We start from the raw sequence: 16825 nt of genomic DNA, 5'->3' as shown, positions 1-16825 counted from the left end.
GTTTAATACATGGCACCACAGGTTGTGGTCTGATCTGTCTGACCCCAGTGCGGCTCAGTGATGAGCTGATCACCTTTCTGATATTATTGATTTTCTCAGAGAAGAAAGAAGCAAACTCACTGCACTTGCCGTCTAAAAGCATTTCACTGGGAATCTGGCTTGGGGGGTTGTCAGTCTCTCTACAGTAGCAAAAAGTGTTGTTTAAGTTGCTGTTTTAAATATTCAAGAAGAAAGTCTGTCTAGCTTTGCCTAGTTCCATATTAAAAGCATGGATGCTGTCTTTGTAGATGTTATAATGGACTACAAGTTTTGTCTTCCGCCACATGCGCTCTGCTCTTCTGCATTGTCTTTTCATATTTTGCACAGCTGTTGAGTTTCTCCAAGGTTCTCCTAGATACAAAGCATTGATTACTTAATATAAAAACTACTGTATATGAATTAAAGATATGACCAGTCTTTCTTGCCTTCTTATTGACTCTGTTCTCCAGGCCGGGGCGATCATGCTCTTCTCCTGAACATTCGGATCCTCATTTCCTCTCGTGTTTATGACATCTTCCCAAAATAATAACAAGTTTTACAATAAAAGTAAATTGATTATTGTTATTACTTTCATTGGAATAATACATACATATCAACATTATTTAATTTAATTATAACATTTGTTTTCCTTCTAATGCAATTTTCCACATCCAACCAAAAAGCTTTGTGCATATACAATTACAAAACAGATGGATAATAGATTATTTCTCTATTGAACAAAAATCACATGAATAATCAATATCTAAATTAAACCTGTCTATTCTAGATAAATAAACGTTTAAGAGGAAACTGGCGCGTCACAGCGCTGTTCTCGCGGGAGATCTCGCGATGACTTCATGGTTGCTAAGCAACTCAGGCGAGCGTTTGGTTCGCCTGGTGAAGGAGCTAAATCAAAACAGCTAACAGCTAACAGTGAAAACTGCTAACAGCGAACACAGAAAACAACCCGACCTGCAGATTCACAGCTGAAGGTGAGCGACACTTATGTTGTTAGCTCGTTGTGTGGTCATTTTTCCTAGTTTAATAGATGTTCTTCTTGAGAACAAGACCAAAGAAAACAGCTTTGTTGCTAATCTGCTGCTGACGAAGATCTGCGTGGTTTGCTTGTTTTATTGACGGTTTCTTTATGGCTGTCCATTTATCTATTTTGGTTTGTAGCTGAAAGGCAGAGCTTTAAACGTTAGTTTGCTCTCATGTTCAGTGTTTAGGGTTACCGTGTATAACAGTTAAACACAGACTCCGGGGTTCATCGCCTGTAATTCACTGTATGCCTCAAACTTTGATATTATATGCCCATATTAATCTCCATATTCTTTAGAAAACTCTTGGAATCGCTCTGTTGCTCTTTAAACACTTTCTTATTATTTTATTCAGTATTCAGCAGTTCTGGCAATATTTCAGCAGTAGAATCGCCATTGCGGAATGATTCACTCGTTTGAATCGGTTCACTGAATCGGAAATGTTTATAATGGTGTTCATGTTGATATGAATATGGTAATCAGTGTAATATCTGATGCTGTCATAGACAGGTGTGTCGTGCTACTGCCACTGCACTTTTTGTTTAATAATCATGAATTTGTTGTTCTAATTATTATACAGCTATTTTATATGTTTTGGTTTCTAAAGAAAGTGGATTAAATGTACCAGTTCACTTTTGTCATGTCGCCTGTTGTTTAACTGGTAACTCTCTAAACTGCTTAGGGTTAGTATTTAAGAAACCGGATTATCCAGTATTGCATCATTTTCTTTTTTATTTCATAATATTTCATTAATACATAATGCATGTGTGTACAGTACACACTTTAAAAAACAACACAATCAAATTTAAATGACACATTGTTTCAGAGCAGTTTTACATAAATTGGCCAAGAATGCATTTATCTGATCAAAAATACAGTAAAACAGTGAAATATTACTCCAGTGTAAATCAGCTGTTTTCTATGTGAATATATATAGTAAAGTGTAATTTATTCCTGTGATCAAAGCTGAGTTTCAGCAGCATTACTCCAGTCTTCAGTGTCACATGAGCCTTCAGAAATCACTCTAATATGATCTGATGATCAAGAAACATTTATGATTATTATCAGTGTTGAACACAGTTGTGCTGCTTCAGACAGTGAGAGAGATGATTTCTGAAGGATCACGTGAGTAATGATGCTGAAAATTCATCTTTGATCACAGGAATAAATAATAAACTACAAACTCTGAGCACTGTGAGCTGTACTGTATTACACTTCTGGTGTACTCTCACTCTTCTCCTCTTTATTCTGTTGGACTGCTAAAGACCCACGGAACAGATATGTTTAATAAAGACCAGTTAGAAGTGCAGTCAATTTAAGACAAGCGTCAGAATTATAATAAATGAAAGAAAAGTTTTACTGAAGATAGTTTGCAGCTTCGAGACTCAAGGCGATGATACACAGGGCAACTTTTTGAGCAATGTTGCCGTCAACTGGCAACCAGATGAGACACAGGCCCCACGACCGACCTAAAGTATCCAGATAGAAATGTATTGCCCATTTTCAATGGGAAAGTGCCCAAGCAACAATCGCTCGGCAAGATTGCTCAAAATGTTGCCCTGTGTATCATCACCTCCAGGAGATCAGTTACCGTTACTAACATCAGCGGTTATAGCCTAAACCAGGGTCTAACATCAGTGTTTATAGCCTAAACCAGGGTCTAACATCAGCGGTTATAGCCTAACCCAGGGTCTAACATCAGCGGTTATAGCCTAACCCAGGGTCTAACATCAGCAGTTATAGCCTAACCCAGGGTCTAACATCAGTGGTTATAGCCTAACCCAGGGTCTAACATCAGCAGTTATAGCCTAACCCAGGGTCTAACATCAGCAGTTATAGCCTAACCCAGGGTCTAACATCAGCGGTTATAGCCTAACCCAGGGTCTAACATCAGCGGTTATAGCCTAACCCAGGGTCTAACATCAGCGGTTATAGCCTAAACCAGGGTCTAACATCAGTGTTTATAGCCTAAACCAGGGTCTAACATCAGTGTTTATAGCCTAAACCAGGGTCTAACATCAGCGGTTATAGCCTAACCCAGGGTCTAACATCAGCGGTTATAGCCTAACCCAGGGTCTAACATCAGCAGTTATAGCCTAACCCAGGGTCTAACATCAGTGGTTATAGCCTAACCCAGGGTCTAACATCAGCAGTTATAGCCTAACCCAGGGTCTAACATCAGCAGTTATAGCCTAACCCAGGGTCTAACATCAGCGGTTATAGCCTAACCCAGGGTCTAACATCAGCGGTTATAGCCTAACCCAGGGTCTAACATCAGTGTTTATAGCCTAAACCAGGGTCTAACATCAGTGGTTATAGCCTAACCCAGGGTCTAACATCAGCGGTTATAGCCTAACCCAGGGTCTAACATCAGCAGTTATAGCCTAACCCAGGGTCTAACATCAGCGGTTATAGCCTAACCCAGGGTCTAACATCAGCGGTTATAGCCTAAACCAGGGTCTAACATCAGTGTTTATAGCCTAAACCAGGGTCTAACATCAGCGGTTATAGCCTAACCCAGGGTCTAACATCAGCGGTTATAGCCTAACCCAGGGTCTAACATCAGCGGTTATAGCCTAAACCAGGGTCTAACATCAGTGTTTATAGCCTAAACCAGGGTCTAACATCAGTGTTTATAGCCTAAACCAGGGTCTAACATCAGCGGTTATAGCCTAACCCAGGGTCTAACATCAGCGGTTATAGCCTAACCCAGGGTCTAACATCAGCAGTTATAGCCTAACCCAGGGTCTAACATCAGTGGTTATAGCCTAACCCAGGGTCTAACATCAGCAGTTATAGCCTAACCCAGGGTCTAACATCAGCAGTTATAGCCTAACCCAGGGTCTAACATCAGCGGTTATAGCCTAACCCAGGGTCTAACATCAGCCGTTATAGCCTAACCCAGGGTCTAACATCAGTGTTTATAGCCTAAACCAGGGTCTAACATCAGTGGTTATAGCCTAACCCAGGGTCTAACATCAGCGGTTATAGCCTAACCCAGGGTCTAACATCAGCAGTTATAGCCTAACCCAGGGTCTAACATCAGCGGTTATAGCCTAACCCAGGGTCTAACATCAGCGGTTATAGCCTAAACCAGGGTCTAACATCAGTGTTTATAGCCTAAACCAGGGTCTAACATCAGCGGTTATAGCCTAACCCAGGGTCTAACATCAGCGGTTATAGCCTAACCCAGGGTCTAACATCAGCGGTTATAGCCTAACCCAGGGTCTAACATCAGCGGTTATAGCCTAACCCAGGGTCTAACATCAGCGGTTTGCCTAACCCAGGGTCTAACATCAGCAGTTATAGCCTAACCCAGGGTCTAACATCAGCGGTTATAGCCTAACCCAGGGTCTAACATCAGCGGTTATAGCCTAACCCAGGGTCTAACATCAGCGGTTATAGCCTTACCCAGGGTCTAACATCAGCGGTTATAGCCTAACCCAGGGTCTAACATCAGCGGTTATAGCCTAACCCAGGGTCTAACATCAGCGGTTATAGCCTAACCCAGGATCTAACATCAGCCGTTATAGCCTAACCCAGGGTCTAACATCAGCGGTTATAGCCTAACCCATGGTCTAACATCAGTGGTTATAGCCTAACCCAGGGTCTAACATCAGCGGTTATAGCCTAACCCAGGGTCTAACATCAGCGGTTATAGCCTAACCCAGGGTCTAACATCAGCAGTTATAGCCTAACCCAGGGTCTAACATCAGCGGTTATAGCCTAACCCAGGGTCTAACATCAGCAGTTATAGCCTAACCCAGGGTCTAACATCAGCGGTTATAGCCTAACCAGGGTCTAACATCAGCATAGCCTAACCCTAGGTCTAACATCAGCAGTTATAGCCTAACCCAAGGTCTACCTCATTACTCCATGTTGGATGATCCTGATTGGCTAAGAAATAGATGAACACACATAAACAGAGAGACTGACGGATATCTCCATCGGTTATGCAGCTGACACTCGAGTTAGGCTCGTCTCTCGAGGACACTTTAATCTCACACAGTAAAGACTTTAACTCCGTGACCCCTGAGACCCCAGCTGTTGGGTACCCCAGAAAAGCATGTGTGTGTAGTGCTTTCTCAAACACAAAGCAAGTCCATGTTTCAGTCCTGCACTGTTACTGCAGTCCGACCCTCAGAGATACACATCACAGTAATCACACTGCTCACTTCACAAGCCTAGAGAAGTCATCCAACCCATGTGATGTTTAGAAGGAAACACACTGATTAATCCCTTGATTATAATCACTCATTAGATTGAAGCATCAGTGGATTCCAGAACTACACTATCAGAACACAATGGCGGGTCAGAGGCCCGTGAGCCGCGGGTCATTCAGCACTGGACGCCCACCGACGGCCCTCAGAGTCAGCACTGCGGTGAGTGTGTGTGTGTGTGTGTGTGTGTTACGGGTCACCGACGGCCCTCAGAGTCAGCACTGCGGTGAGTGTGTGTGTGTGTGTGTGTGTGTGTTACGGGTCACCGACGGCCCTCAGAGTCAGCACTGCGGTGAGTGTGTGTGTGTGTGTGTGTGTGTGTTACGGGTCACTGACGGCCCTCAGAGTCAGCACTGCGGTGAGTGTGTGTGTGTGTGTGTGTGTGTGTGTTACGAGTCACTGACGGCCCTCAGAGTCAGCACTGCGGTGAGTGTGTGTGTGTGTTACGGGTCACTGACGGCCCTCAGAGTCAGCACTGCGGTGAGTGTGTGTGTGTGTGTGTGTGTGTGTGTGTTACGAGTCACTGACGGCCCTCAGAGTCAGCACTGCGGTGACGGTGAGTGTGTGTGTGTGTGTGTGTGTGTGTGTGTGAGTGTGTGTGTGTTATGGGTCACCGACGGCCCTCAGAGTCAGCACTGCGGTGAGTGTGTGTGTGTGTGTGTGTTACGGGTCACTGACGGCCCTCAGAGTCAGCACTGCGGTGACGGTGAGTGTGTGTGTGTGTGTGTGTGTGTGTGTGTGTGTGTGTGTGTGTTACGAGTCACTGACGGCCCTCAGAGTCAGCACTGCGGTGAGTGTGTGTGTGAGTGTGTGTGTGTGTGTGTTACGGGTCACTGACGGCCCTCAGAGTCAGCACTGCGGTGACGGTGAGTGTGTGTGTGTGTGTGTGTGTGTGTGTGTGTGTGTTACGGGTCACTGACGGCCCTCAGAGTCAGCACTGCGGTGACGGTGAGTGTGTGTGTGTGTGTGTGTGTGTGTGTGTGTGTGTGTGTTACGAGTCACTGACGGCCCTCAGAGTCAGCACTGCGGTGAGTGTGTGTGTGAGTGTGTGTGTGTGTGTGTTACGGGTCACTGACGGCCCTCAGAGTCAGCACTGCGGTGACGGTGAGTGTGTGTGTGTGTGTGTGTGTGAGTGTGTGTGTGTTACGGGTCACTGACGGCCCTCAGAGTCAGCACTGCGGTGAGTGTGTGTGTGTGTGTGTGTTACGGGTCACTGACGGCCCTCAGAGTCAGCACTGCGGTGACGGTGAGTGTGTGTGTGTGTGTGTGTGTGAGTGTGTGTGTGTTACGGGTCACTGACGGCCCTCAGAGTCAGCACTGCGGTGAGTGTGTGTGTGTGTGTGTGTTACGGGTCACTGACGGCCCTCAGAGTCAGCACTGCGGTGACGGTGAGTGTGTGTGTGTGTGTGTGTGAGTGTGTTACGGGTCACTGATGGCCCTCAGTGTCAGCAGTTGGTCTGCTTACGTCACGGGGAGGGTTTACTGGTGATTGGTTGAAACAGGCCAATCAGGATGCTCTCTGTCTTACACGCGCTTCATGAGGCACACACACGCAAGGTCTCTCTCCCTCCGTTGCTCTGCCGCGCTCGCGCTACACGGTCTGGAGCACAGTCTCTTCTGTCTCGCTTGCGCGCTCAAATCCCGGGAGTTTGAACTAATTTGCGAGTCTCAGGGAGCATATCAATATGCGGGTGACTTCCAGAACTTCCGGGAGACTTGGGATGTCTGTATTTTGCGTCTCGAGCATCAGGTTGCGCAATCAGTTCGCTCGCAACATAAGTGATGGATTAAAATAGTGCTACCGCAGAAATATTAAATTAAAACGGTCTTTACAAAGCGAAGCACTAAATATAAAGGCAGTTAATAACAGCAGCAGTAAATTATTGTTTTTTAGTCACTGTACTCAGTGGTTTTCAGCGAATGTTTGTGCACTAATGCATCATTTTTCCTGTCTTTTTAATCAAGCCTGTTAGCTTGCTGCGTACCTCCATTACGTTCTCTTTATATAGCATTTGTCTACTATTAAGTTTTAATGGGCTATATGCACGCATAACTTCCACGTTTGATGCAAGGATGCTCTTGCGTTTCCGGTTGGGGAGATTTAAAGCGGAGGAAAACCGAGGGAAACGGGATTATGGCAGAGTCTTCAAAATGTACTGTCCTCTCGTCTTTGAAACGAAACTTTAATACGTTTAGATGTAATTTTATATAGTTATGTTTATTTAATATAATAAACAAAGAAGTATAAACAAAATGAAGGGGTGTCTGTTTTGTCTGTTTTTGTGACTAATGTTTCTTTAGTATAGCAATAGAGTATAAAAACCAATATAAATTCTCGGTATAGCATTGGACTCTACGATCGGCGGAAGTAATCCAGCATCCTTAGACCTTCACCGGAAATATTGTTTTTCAAACGCGATCTACTGCGGCTCTATGTTCACACGCTTGTTTTCAGTCTTTCTATATTTATTTTTACAAATTATCCTTATAATTCAATTAATTTTATTAATAAAAATTAAATGAATTATATATTTGAGATGTTTTTAGTTTATATCTTCACATCTGAACAACATGTCTGTAAATTTGTTTTAACAAAAATTGTGTTAAAACAATATGTTGGATATAAATGTTTTTTTTTTACATTAATGGTTGTCAACTTGCCATCAGCAATTATCATTAAAAACAATGCAAATTTTGATATTTGTAAAACTCAATGTGTGGCTTTTGCACTTATTAAAGGAGCTGTATGTAAGATTGTGGCCAAAATTGGTACTGCAATCACTTTCAAATTACTGTAGAGCTGTGTATCCCCTCCCCCTCCCCCCTGACTCGAGGTTGCCAGATAGGCTGCAGGATCCAGCAGGAACATAGGCTGCTACAAGGAGCTTTCAACTAGAGCAGAGCTGGCAACTCGGATGCCGAAACACTACTGACTTCGTGATTGGTAGATAGGTGGAGGGTGGGGCTTCAGGCCAAAACACAAGATGACAACATCAACATCAGTTGAGGGCTGCAACTTCACTTTTTAAATGACAATATCGTGGCCGTACTAACTGTTGTCAGAGATATAAGTATTTGATATGAACATGATTTCTTAATGTCTAGAGACACATCAGGGCCATTTTATGATTAATTGAAATACATTTCTTACATACAGCTCCTTTAAAGTACACTTTTACACATAAATATCCTAATTTAGGGTTTTAGGTAACACTTTATTTTACGGTGTCCTTGTTACATATGTTACATGTACTTACTCCAGTAATAACAGTAAATTATGCATAATTACATGCAACTAACCCTCAACCTAATCCTACCCTATTCCTATAGTAAGTACATGTAGTTACTTAATATTACTCTGTACTTAAATATATAATTACACTGTAACAAGGACACCTTAAAATAAAGTGTAACCGGGTTTTATTTAGTCATAATAAACAAAAAATCAAATAGAATTTTTATCCGATTAATCGAAAAAATAATCGTCCGATTAATCGATTATCAAAATAATCGTTAGTTGCAGCCCTAGTGTGTGTGTGTGTGTTACGGGTCACTGATGGCCCTCAGTGTCAGCTATGCGGTGAGTGTGTGTGTGTGTGTGTGTGTGTTACGGGTCACTGACGGCCCTCAGAGTCAGCACTGCGGTGAGTGTGTGTGTGAGTGTGTGTGTGTGTTACGGGTCACCGACGGCCCTCGGTGTCAGCACTGCGGTGAGTGTGTGTGTGAGTGTGTGTGTGTGTGTGTGTGTTACGGGTCACCGAAGGCCCTCAGAGTCAGCACTGCGGTGAGTGTGTGTGTGTGTGTCAGTGTGTGTGTGTTACGGGTCACCGACGGCCCTCGGTGTCAGCACTGCGGTGAGTGTGTGTGTGAGTGTGTGTGTGTGTGTGTGTGTTACGGGTCACCGAAGGCCCTCAGAGTCAGCACTGCGGTGAGTGTGTGTGTGTGTGTGTGTGTCAGTGTGTGTGTGTGTGTGTGTGTGTGTGTGTGTTACGGGTCACCGACGGCCCTCAGAGTCAGCACTGCGGTGAGTGTGTGTGTGTGTGTGTGTGTGTCAGTGTGTGTGTGTTACGGGTCACCGACGGCCCTCGGTGTCAGCACTGCGGTGAGTGTGTGTGTGTGTGTGTTACGGGTCACCGAAGGCCCTCAGAGTCAGCACTGCGGTGAGTGTGTGTGTGTGTGTGTGTGTCAGTGTGTGTGTGTGTGTGTGTGTGTGTGTGTGTTACGGGTCACCGACGGCCCTCAGAGTCAGCACTGCGGTGAGTGTGTGTGTGTGTGTGTGTGTCAGTGTGTGTGTGTGTGTGTGTGTGTGTGTTACGGGTCACCGACGGCCCTCAGAGTCAGCACTGCGGTGAGTGTGTGTGTGTGTGTGTGTCAGTGTGTGTGTGTTACGGGTCACAGAGGGCCCTCGGTGTCAGCACTGCGGTGAGTGTGTGTGTGTGTGTGTGTTACGGGTCACCGAAGGCCCTCAGAGTCAGCACTGCGGTGAGTGTGTGTGTGTGTGTGTCAGTGTGTGTGTGTTACGGGTCACAGATGGCCCTCGGTGTCAGCACTGCGGTGAGTGTGTGTGTGTGTGTGTGTGTTACGGGTCACTGATGGCCCTCAGAGTCAGCACTGCGGTGAGTGTGTGTGTGTGTGTGTGTTACGGGTCACCGACGGCCCTCAGTGTCAGCACTGCGGTGAGTGTGTGTGTGTGTGTTACGGGTCACTGATGGCCCTCGGTGTCAGCACTGCGGTGAGTGTGTGTGTGTGTGTGTGTGTGTGTGTGTGTTACGGGTCACCGACGGCCCTCAGTGTCAGCACTGCGGTGAGTGTGTGTGTGTGTGTGTGTGTGTTACGGGTCACTGATGGCCCTCAGTGTCAGCACTGCGGTGAGTGTGTGTGTGTGTGTGTGTTACGGGTCACTGATGGCCCTCGGTGTCAGCACTGCGGTGAGTGTGTGTGTGTGTGTGTGTTACGGGTCACCGACGGCCCTCAGTGTCAGCACTGCGGTGAGTGTGTGTGTGTGTGTTACGGGTCACCGACGGCCCTCAGAGTCAGCACTGCGGTGAGTGTGTGTGTGTGTGTGTGTGTTACGGGTCACTGATGGCCCTCAGTGTCAGCACTGCGGTGAGTGTGTGTGTGTGTGTGTGTGTGTTACGGGTCACCGACGGCCCTCAGAGTCAGCACTGCGGTGAGTGTGTGTGTGTGTGTGTGTGTTACGGGTCACTGATGGCCCTCAGTGTCAGCACTGCGGTGAGTGTGTGTGTGTGTGTGTTACGGGTCACTGATGGCCCTCAGTGTCAGCACTGCGGTGTGTGTCAGTGTGTGTGTGTGTGTGTGTGTGTGTGTGTGTGTGAGTGTGTGTGTGTGTGTGTGTTACGGGTCACCGACGGCCCTCAGTGTCAGCACTGCGGTGAGTGTGTGTGTGTGTGTTACGGGTCACCGACGGCCCTCAGAGTCAGCACTGCGGTGAGTGTGTGTGTGTGTGTGTGTGTTACGGGTCACCGACGGCCCTCAGAGTCAGCACTGCGGTGAGTGTGTGTGTGTGTGTGTGTGTTACGGGTCACTGATGGCCCTCAGTGTCAGCACTGCGGTGAGTGTGTGTGTGTGTGTGTGTGTGTTACGGGTCACCGACGGCCCTCAGAGTCAGCACTGCGGTGAGTGTGTGTGTGTGTGTGTGTGTTACGGGTCACTGATGGCCCTCAGTGTCAGCACTGCGGTGAGTGTGTGTGTGTGTGTGTTACGGGTCACTGATGGCCCTCGGTGTCAGCACTGCGGTGTGTGTCAGTGTGTGTGTGTGTGTGTGTGTGTTACGGGTCACTGATGGCCCTCGGTGTCAGCACTGCGGTGAGTGTGTGTGTGTGTGTGTGTTACGGGTCACTGATGGCCCTCGGTGTCAGCACTGCGGTGAGTGTGTGTGTGTGTGTGTTACGGGTCACTGATGGCCCTCGGTGTCAGCACTGCGGTGTGTGTCAGTGTGTGTGTGTGTGTGTGTGTGTGTTACGGGTCACTGATGGCCCTCAGTGTCAGCACTGCGGTGAGTGTGTGTGTGTGTGTGTTACGGGTCACTGATGGCCCTCAGTGTCAGCACTGCGGTGAGTGTGTGTGTGTGTGTGTTACGGGTCACTGATGGCCCTCGGTGTCAGCACTGCGGTGTGTGTCAGTGTGTGTGTGTGTGTTAGAGTGTGTGTGTGTGTGTGTGTGTGAGTGTGTGTGTGTTACGGGTCACAGATGGCCCTCGGTGTCAGCACTGCGGTGAGTGTGTGTGTGTGAGTGTGTGTGTTGCGGGTCAGAGGTGCTGATAGTGTGTGTGTGTGTGTGTGTGTGTGAGTGTGTGTGTGTTACGGGTCACTGATGGCCCTCGGTGTCAGCACTGCGGTGTGTGTCAGTGTGTGTGTGTGTGTGTGTGTGTTACTGGTCACTGATGGCCCTCAGTGTCAGCACTGCGGTGAGTGTGTGTGTGTGTGTGTGTTACGGGTCACTGATGGCCCTCAGTGTCAGCACTGCGGTGAGTGTGTGTGTGTGTGTGTGTGTTACGGGTCACTGATGGCCCTCGGTGTCAGCACTGCGGTGTGTGTCAGTGTGTGTGTGTGTGTGTGTGTGTGTGTTACGGGTCACTGATGGCCCTCAGTGTCAGCACTGCGGTGAGTGTGTGTGTGTGTGTGTGTTACGGGTCACTGATGGCCCTCAGTGTCAGCACTGCGGTGAGTGTGTGTGTGTGTGTGTGTGTTACGGGTCACTGATGGCCCTCGGTGTCAGCACTGCGGTGTGTGTCAGTGTGTGTGTGTGTGTGTGTGTGTGTTACGGGTCACTGATGGCCCTCAGTGTCAGCACTGCGGTGAGTGTGTGTGTGTGTGTGTTACGGGTCACTGATGGCCCTCGGTGTCAGCACTGCGGTGTGTGTCAGTGTGTGTGTGTGTGTGTTAGAGTGTGTGTGTGTGTGTGTGTGTGTGTGTGAGTGTGTGTGTGTTACGGGTCACAGATGGCCCTCGGTGTCAGCACTGCGGTGAGTGTGTGTGTGTGAGTGTGTGTGTTGCGGGTCAGAGGTGCTGATAGTGTGTGTGTGTGTTGCGGGTCACAGGTGCTGATAGTGTGTGTGTGTGTGTGTGTTGCGGGTCACAGGTGCTGATAGTGTGTGTGTGTGTGTGTGTTGCGGGTCACAGGTGCTGATAGTGTGTGTGTGTGTGTGTGTTGCGGGTCACAGGTGCTGATAGTGTGTGTGTGTGTGTGTGTTGCGGGTCACAGGTGCTGATAGTGTGTGTGTGTGTGTGTGTTGCGGGTCACAGGTGCTGATAGTGTGTGTGTGTGTGTGTGTGTGTGTTGCGGGTCACAGGTGCTGATAGTGTGTGTGTGTGTGTGTGTTGCGGGTCACAGGTGCTGATAGTGTGTGTGTGTGTGTGTGTGTGTCGCAGGCCCCGGGCACCGGCCGGCCCGGCAGCAGAGCAGGACCCATGGCCGCCGCAGGGGTTCTGTCAGCACAGATTCGAGTGGCGGATCGGCCCGTGACTCAGCAGGGCCTCAGCGGGATGAAGACCGGCGGGAAAGGTGAGGTTCTGCTGGTTCTGCTGGGAAACGGGACTGTGAGATCTGCACACTCACCCTGTTATTCTCTCCCTCAGGACCTCAGAGGCAGATTCTGGATAAGTCATATTACCTTGGGTTATTACGGTAATGTTCTTCATGTCATTTATGGAATGTTTCATTATCTCTCAGATAAGACGGTCTGATTAATATTTGGTTTGTTTGCTTCAGGAGTAAAATAAATGAGCTGACGATGGAGTCGACTAAACTACAGAAGGACATCGACACCTTCGGTCAGGAGAACTCTGTGTTCCTGTCCTATGAGAAACGGTAAGAGCCGCCACAGTTATGTCTTAATAATACAAAAAAGACAAAAAATGATAATATAATAATATTGTTCTTTAAAATAATATGACGGATCCTACGTTTTAAATTGTATATATTTAGAAGAATAAATGTATATGATGAAAAAATGTGTATATTTCTGATTCTCTAATAAGAGCCCCTTAATTGACCTTCTCTTTAGTTTTGATGACATCAGGATGCCGTAATTAATTTCATGTCTTAACTTTTCCTGTGAGCAGAGCAGAAGTCCTAGCTGGAGAAATTAAAGATCTTCAAGGCCAGCTGGCAGATTACAACATGGTACTTTCTTTTATGACCATTGGAGTGAGATGTATATTTGTAATTTTGAGACCCATGATGATGTCATTATTTAAGCTGTGTCTTCTTGAATTTCCAGCTGGTTGACAAGCTGAACACTAATACTGAGATGGATGAAGTCGTGAACGACATCATCATGGTGAGTTCACATTATTTCAGCTCATGATTTCTTCTTGACTCTCCCTGTCTCCTGCTCATGTGTGTTTGTTTGTCTCATTAGCTGAAAGCTCAGAATGACAGAGAAGCCCAGAGTATGGACGTGATCTTCACCGAGAGAAGAGAGTAAGTGCTGGGAACAGTTTACATCTCCTCATCAAACTGAGTTAGTTAAACTCAGACGAAACTTCTTTTTAGATCAGCAATTTCACATATTGCGGAAAAACTACATACAAAAAGATTCTGGGATATGTGGGACAAAGTATTGTATACATCACTGACAAGCTTTTAAAATCTTCAATCTAAATAAGGTTTTGAATTACTACGTTATAAAGTGCAATGACAGCATTCACTGCAAAACATTTAAAAATGTTCTACCTAAGTCTTAAAGGGGTCATGAACTAACCCCTAACCCTAACCCTAACCCTAACCCCTTACCCTAACCCTAACCCTAACCCTAACCCTATGAACTGCATTGTTTTACCCCCAATTTCCACCAACTGCGGAACGGCGGCGGAGTCAATAGGTTTCCATTCAAGTCAATGTGTGTATTTTCACTGACTGCGGAACGGCTGCGTTCCGACTCCGTCCCAGCTCCGGCGACCGCAGCCCTCCGGAGCAGATACGCAAAGTTTCTATTTTTGCCGGATGCCGGAGAGCGCCGCAGGAAGTCGATAAACAAAGATAACAGAACACAGAAACTAAATAAAACATCCGGTAATTTCCAAAATAAAAATATAGTTTTCCCTTTTCCAACAAGAACAATAGTTAACTTTATTTACACAGCCTACTACTTTCCCAATACATTCAAAAAGGAACCCACATAAACATCTAGCATTTTATAAGTTGATTATATTTAATTATAAATATAGTATTAGAATCACAATAATCTCCACAAAAAAGGAGATCAGCAGGTCAGCACAGAGTTGTTTCCCCTGTACTCCTCTGGATGGAAACAAACTGTTGCTGGTTTTGTGGTTCTGTTTATAGAAACTAAATCCTGTTATATCGCGCGATCAAACGTAAATTCGCGAGATATCGTGTGTCCTCGTGACTTCAGCTGTCAGTCATGGCCGCAGCCGTTCCGCAACAAATCCGTATCTGGTAGGTATTGAAGGACGGCGGAGCACGGATCCGACACGCAGCGGAGCCAATCCGCAGCCGTTCTGCAGTTGGTGGAAATCCGGGGTTATTGTTTCATTATGTTTCCTGGGGTGCACTTATATTGGCAATATGACACTGCTGTGATTGGCTGTGAGACCTCAGTGTAAACGCCCACTGCTGTGATTGGCTGTGAGACCTCAGTGTAAACGCCCACTGCTGTGATTGGCTGTAAGACCTCAGTGTAAACGCCCACTGCTGTGATTGGCTGTAAGACCTCAGTGTAAACGCCCACTGCTGTGATTGGCTGTGAGACCTCAGTGTAAACGCCCACTGCTGTGATTGGCTGTGAGACCTCAGTGTAAACGCCCACTGCTGTGATTGGCTGTAAGACCTCAGTGTAAACGCCCACTGCTGTGATTGGCTGTGAGACCTCTGTGTAAACGCCCACTGCTGTGATTGGCTGTGAGTCTTCAGTGTAAACGCCCACTGCTGTGATTGGCTGTGAGTCTTCAGTGTAAACGCCCACTGCTGTGATTGGCTGTGAGACCTCAGTGTAAACGCCCACTGCTGTGATTGGCTGTGAGACCTCAGTGTAAACGCCCACTGCTGTGATTGGCTGTGAGTCTTCAGTGTAAACGCCCACTACTGTGATTGGCTGTGAGTCTTCAGTGTAAACGCCCACTGCTGTGATTGGCTGTGAGTCTTCAGTGTAAACGCCCACTGCTGTGATTGGCTGTGAGTCTTCAGTGTAAACGCCCACTACTGTGATTGGCTGTGAGACCTCTGTGTAAACGTCCACTGCTGTGATTGGCTGTGAGACCTCTGTGTAAACGTCCACTGCTGTGATTGGCTGTGAGTCTTCAGTGTAAACGCCCACTACTGTGATTGGCTGTGAGACTTCAGTGTAAACGCCCACTGCTGTGATTGGCTGTGAGACCTCTGTGTAAACGTCCACTGCTGTGATTGGCTGTGAGTCTTCAGTGTAAACGCCCACTGCTGTGATTGGCTGTGAGTCTTCAGTGTAAACGCCCACTGCTGTGATTGGCTGTGAGTCTTCAGTGTAAACGCCCACTACTGTGATTGGCTGTGAGTCTTCAGTGTAAACGCCCACTGCTGTGATTGGCTGTGAGTCTTCAGTGTAAACGCCCACTACTGTGATTGGCTGTGAGTCTTCAGTCTAAACGTCCACTGCCGTGATTGGCTGTGAGTCTTCAGTGTAAACGCCCACTGCTGTGATTGGCTGTGAGTCTTCAGTGTAAACGCCCACTGCTGTGATTGGCTGTGAGTCTTCAGTGTAAACGCCCACTGCCGTGATTGGCTGTGAGACTTCAGTCTAAACGCCCACTGCTGTGATTGGCTGTGAGTCTTCAGTGTAAACGCCCACTGCTGTGATTGGCTGTGAGACTTCAGTCTAAACGCCCACTGCTGTGATTGGCTGTGAGTCTTCAGTGTAAACGCCCACTGCTGTGATTGACTGTGAGACTTCAGTGTAAACGTCCACTGCCGTGATTGGCTGTGAGTCTTCAGTGTATACGCCCACTGCTGTGATTGGCTGTGAGTCTTCAGTGTAAACGTCCACTGCTGTGATTGGCTGTGAGACTTCAGTGTAAACGCCCACTGCTGTGATTGGCTGTGAATCTTCAGTGTAAACGTCCACTGCTGTGATTGGCTGTGAGTCTTCAGTGTAAACGTCCACGGCTGTGATTGGCTGTGAGACTTCAGTGTAAACGCCCACTGCCGTGATTGGCTGTGAGTCTTCAGTGTAAACGCCCACTGCTGTGATTGGCTGTGAGACTTCAGTCTAAACGTCCACTGCTGTAATTGGCTGTGAGTCTTCAGTGTAAACGTCCACGGCTGTGATTGGCTGTGAGTCTTCAGTGTAAACGTCCACGGCTGTGATTGGCTGTGAGACTTCAGTGTAAACGCCCACTGCCGTGATTGGCTGTGAGTCTTCAGTGTAAACGTCCACTGCCGTGATTGGCTGTGAGACTTCAGTGTAAACGCCCACTGCTGTGATTGGCTGTGTGACTTCAGTGTAAACGCCCACTGCTGTGATTGGCTGTGAGACTTCAGTGTAAACGCCCACTGCTGTGATTGGCTGTGTGACTTCAGTGTAAACGCCCT

The 16825-nt window shown here is 47.2% G+C and overlaps 1 protein-coding gene across 1 annotated transcript in view; it reads left to right on the top strand.

Moving 5' to 3' along the window:
* The first annotated feature begins 853 nt into the window (after window positions 1-853).
* The window catches only part of ift74 (intraflagellar transport 74), a 58617-nt gene continuing 42645 nt past the window's right edge, over window positions 854-16825 (top strand). The window contains exons 1-8 of the mRNA XM_056242256.1: window positions 854-1010; window positions 5320-5440; window positions 12670-12802; window positions 12877-12925; window positions 13010-13108; window positions 13363-13423; window positions 13521-13580; window positions 13662-13723. Of these exons, the coding sequence (XP_056098231.1) occupies window positions 5363-5440; window positions 12670-12802; window positions 12877-12925; window positions 13010-13108; window positions 13363-13423; window positions 13521-13580; window positions 13662-13723 (542 nt within the window). The 5' untranslated portion in view covers window positions 854-1010; window positions 5320-5362. The remainder of the gene's footprint in view (window positions 1011-5319; window positions 5441-12669; window positions 12803-12876; window positions 12926-13009; window positions 13109-13362; window positions 13424-13520; window positions 13581-13661; window positions 13724-16825) is intronic.

This window comes from Rhinichthys klamathensis, unplaced genomic scaffold (assembly GCF_029890125.1).
Source record: "Rhinichthys klamathensis goyatoka isolate OS25496 unplaced genomic scaffold, OSU_Roscu_1.1 h1tg000717l_1, whole genome shotgun sequence".
Lineage (NCBI taxonomy): Eukaryota > Metazoa > Chordata > Actinopteri > Cypriniformes > Leuciscidae > Rhinichthys > Rhinichthys klamathensis.
Note: the sequence above shows the minus strand (reverse complement) of the source record. Positions and strands in the feature narration are given on the sequence as shown.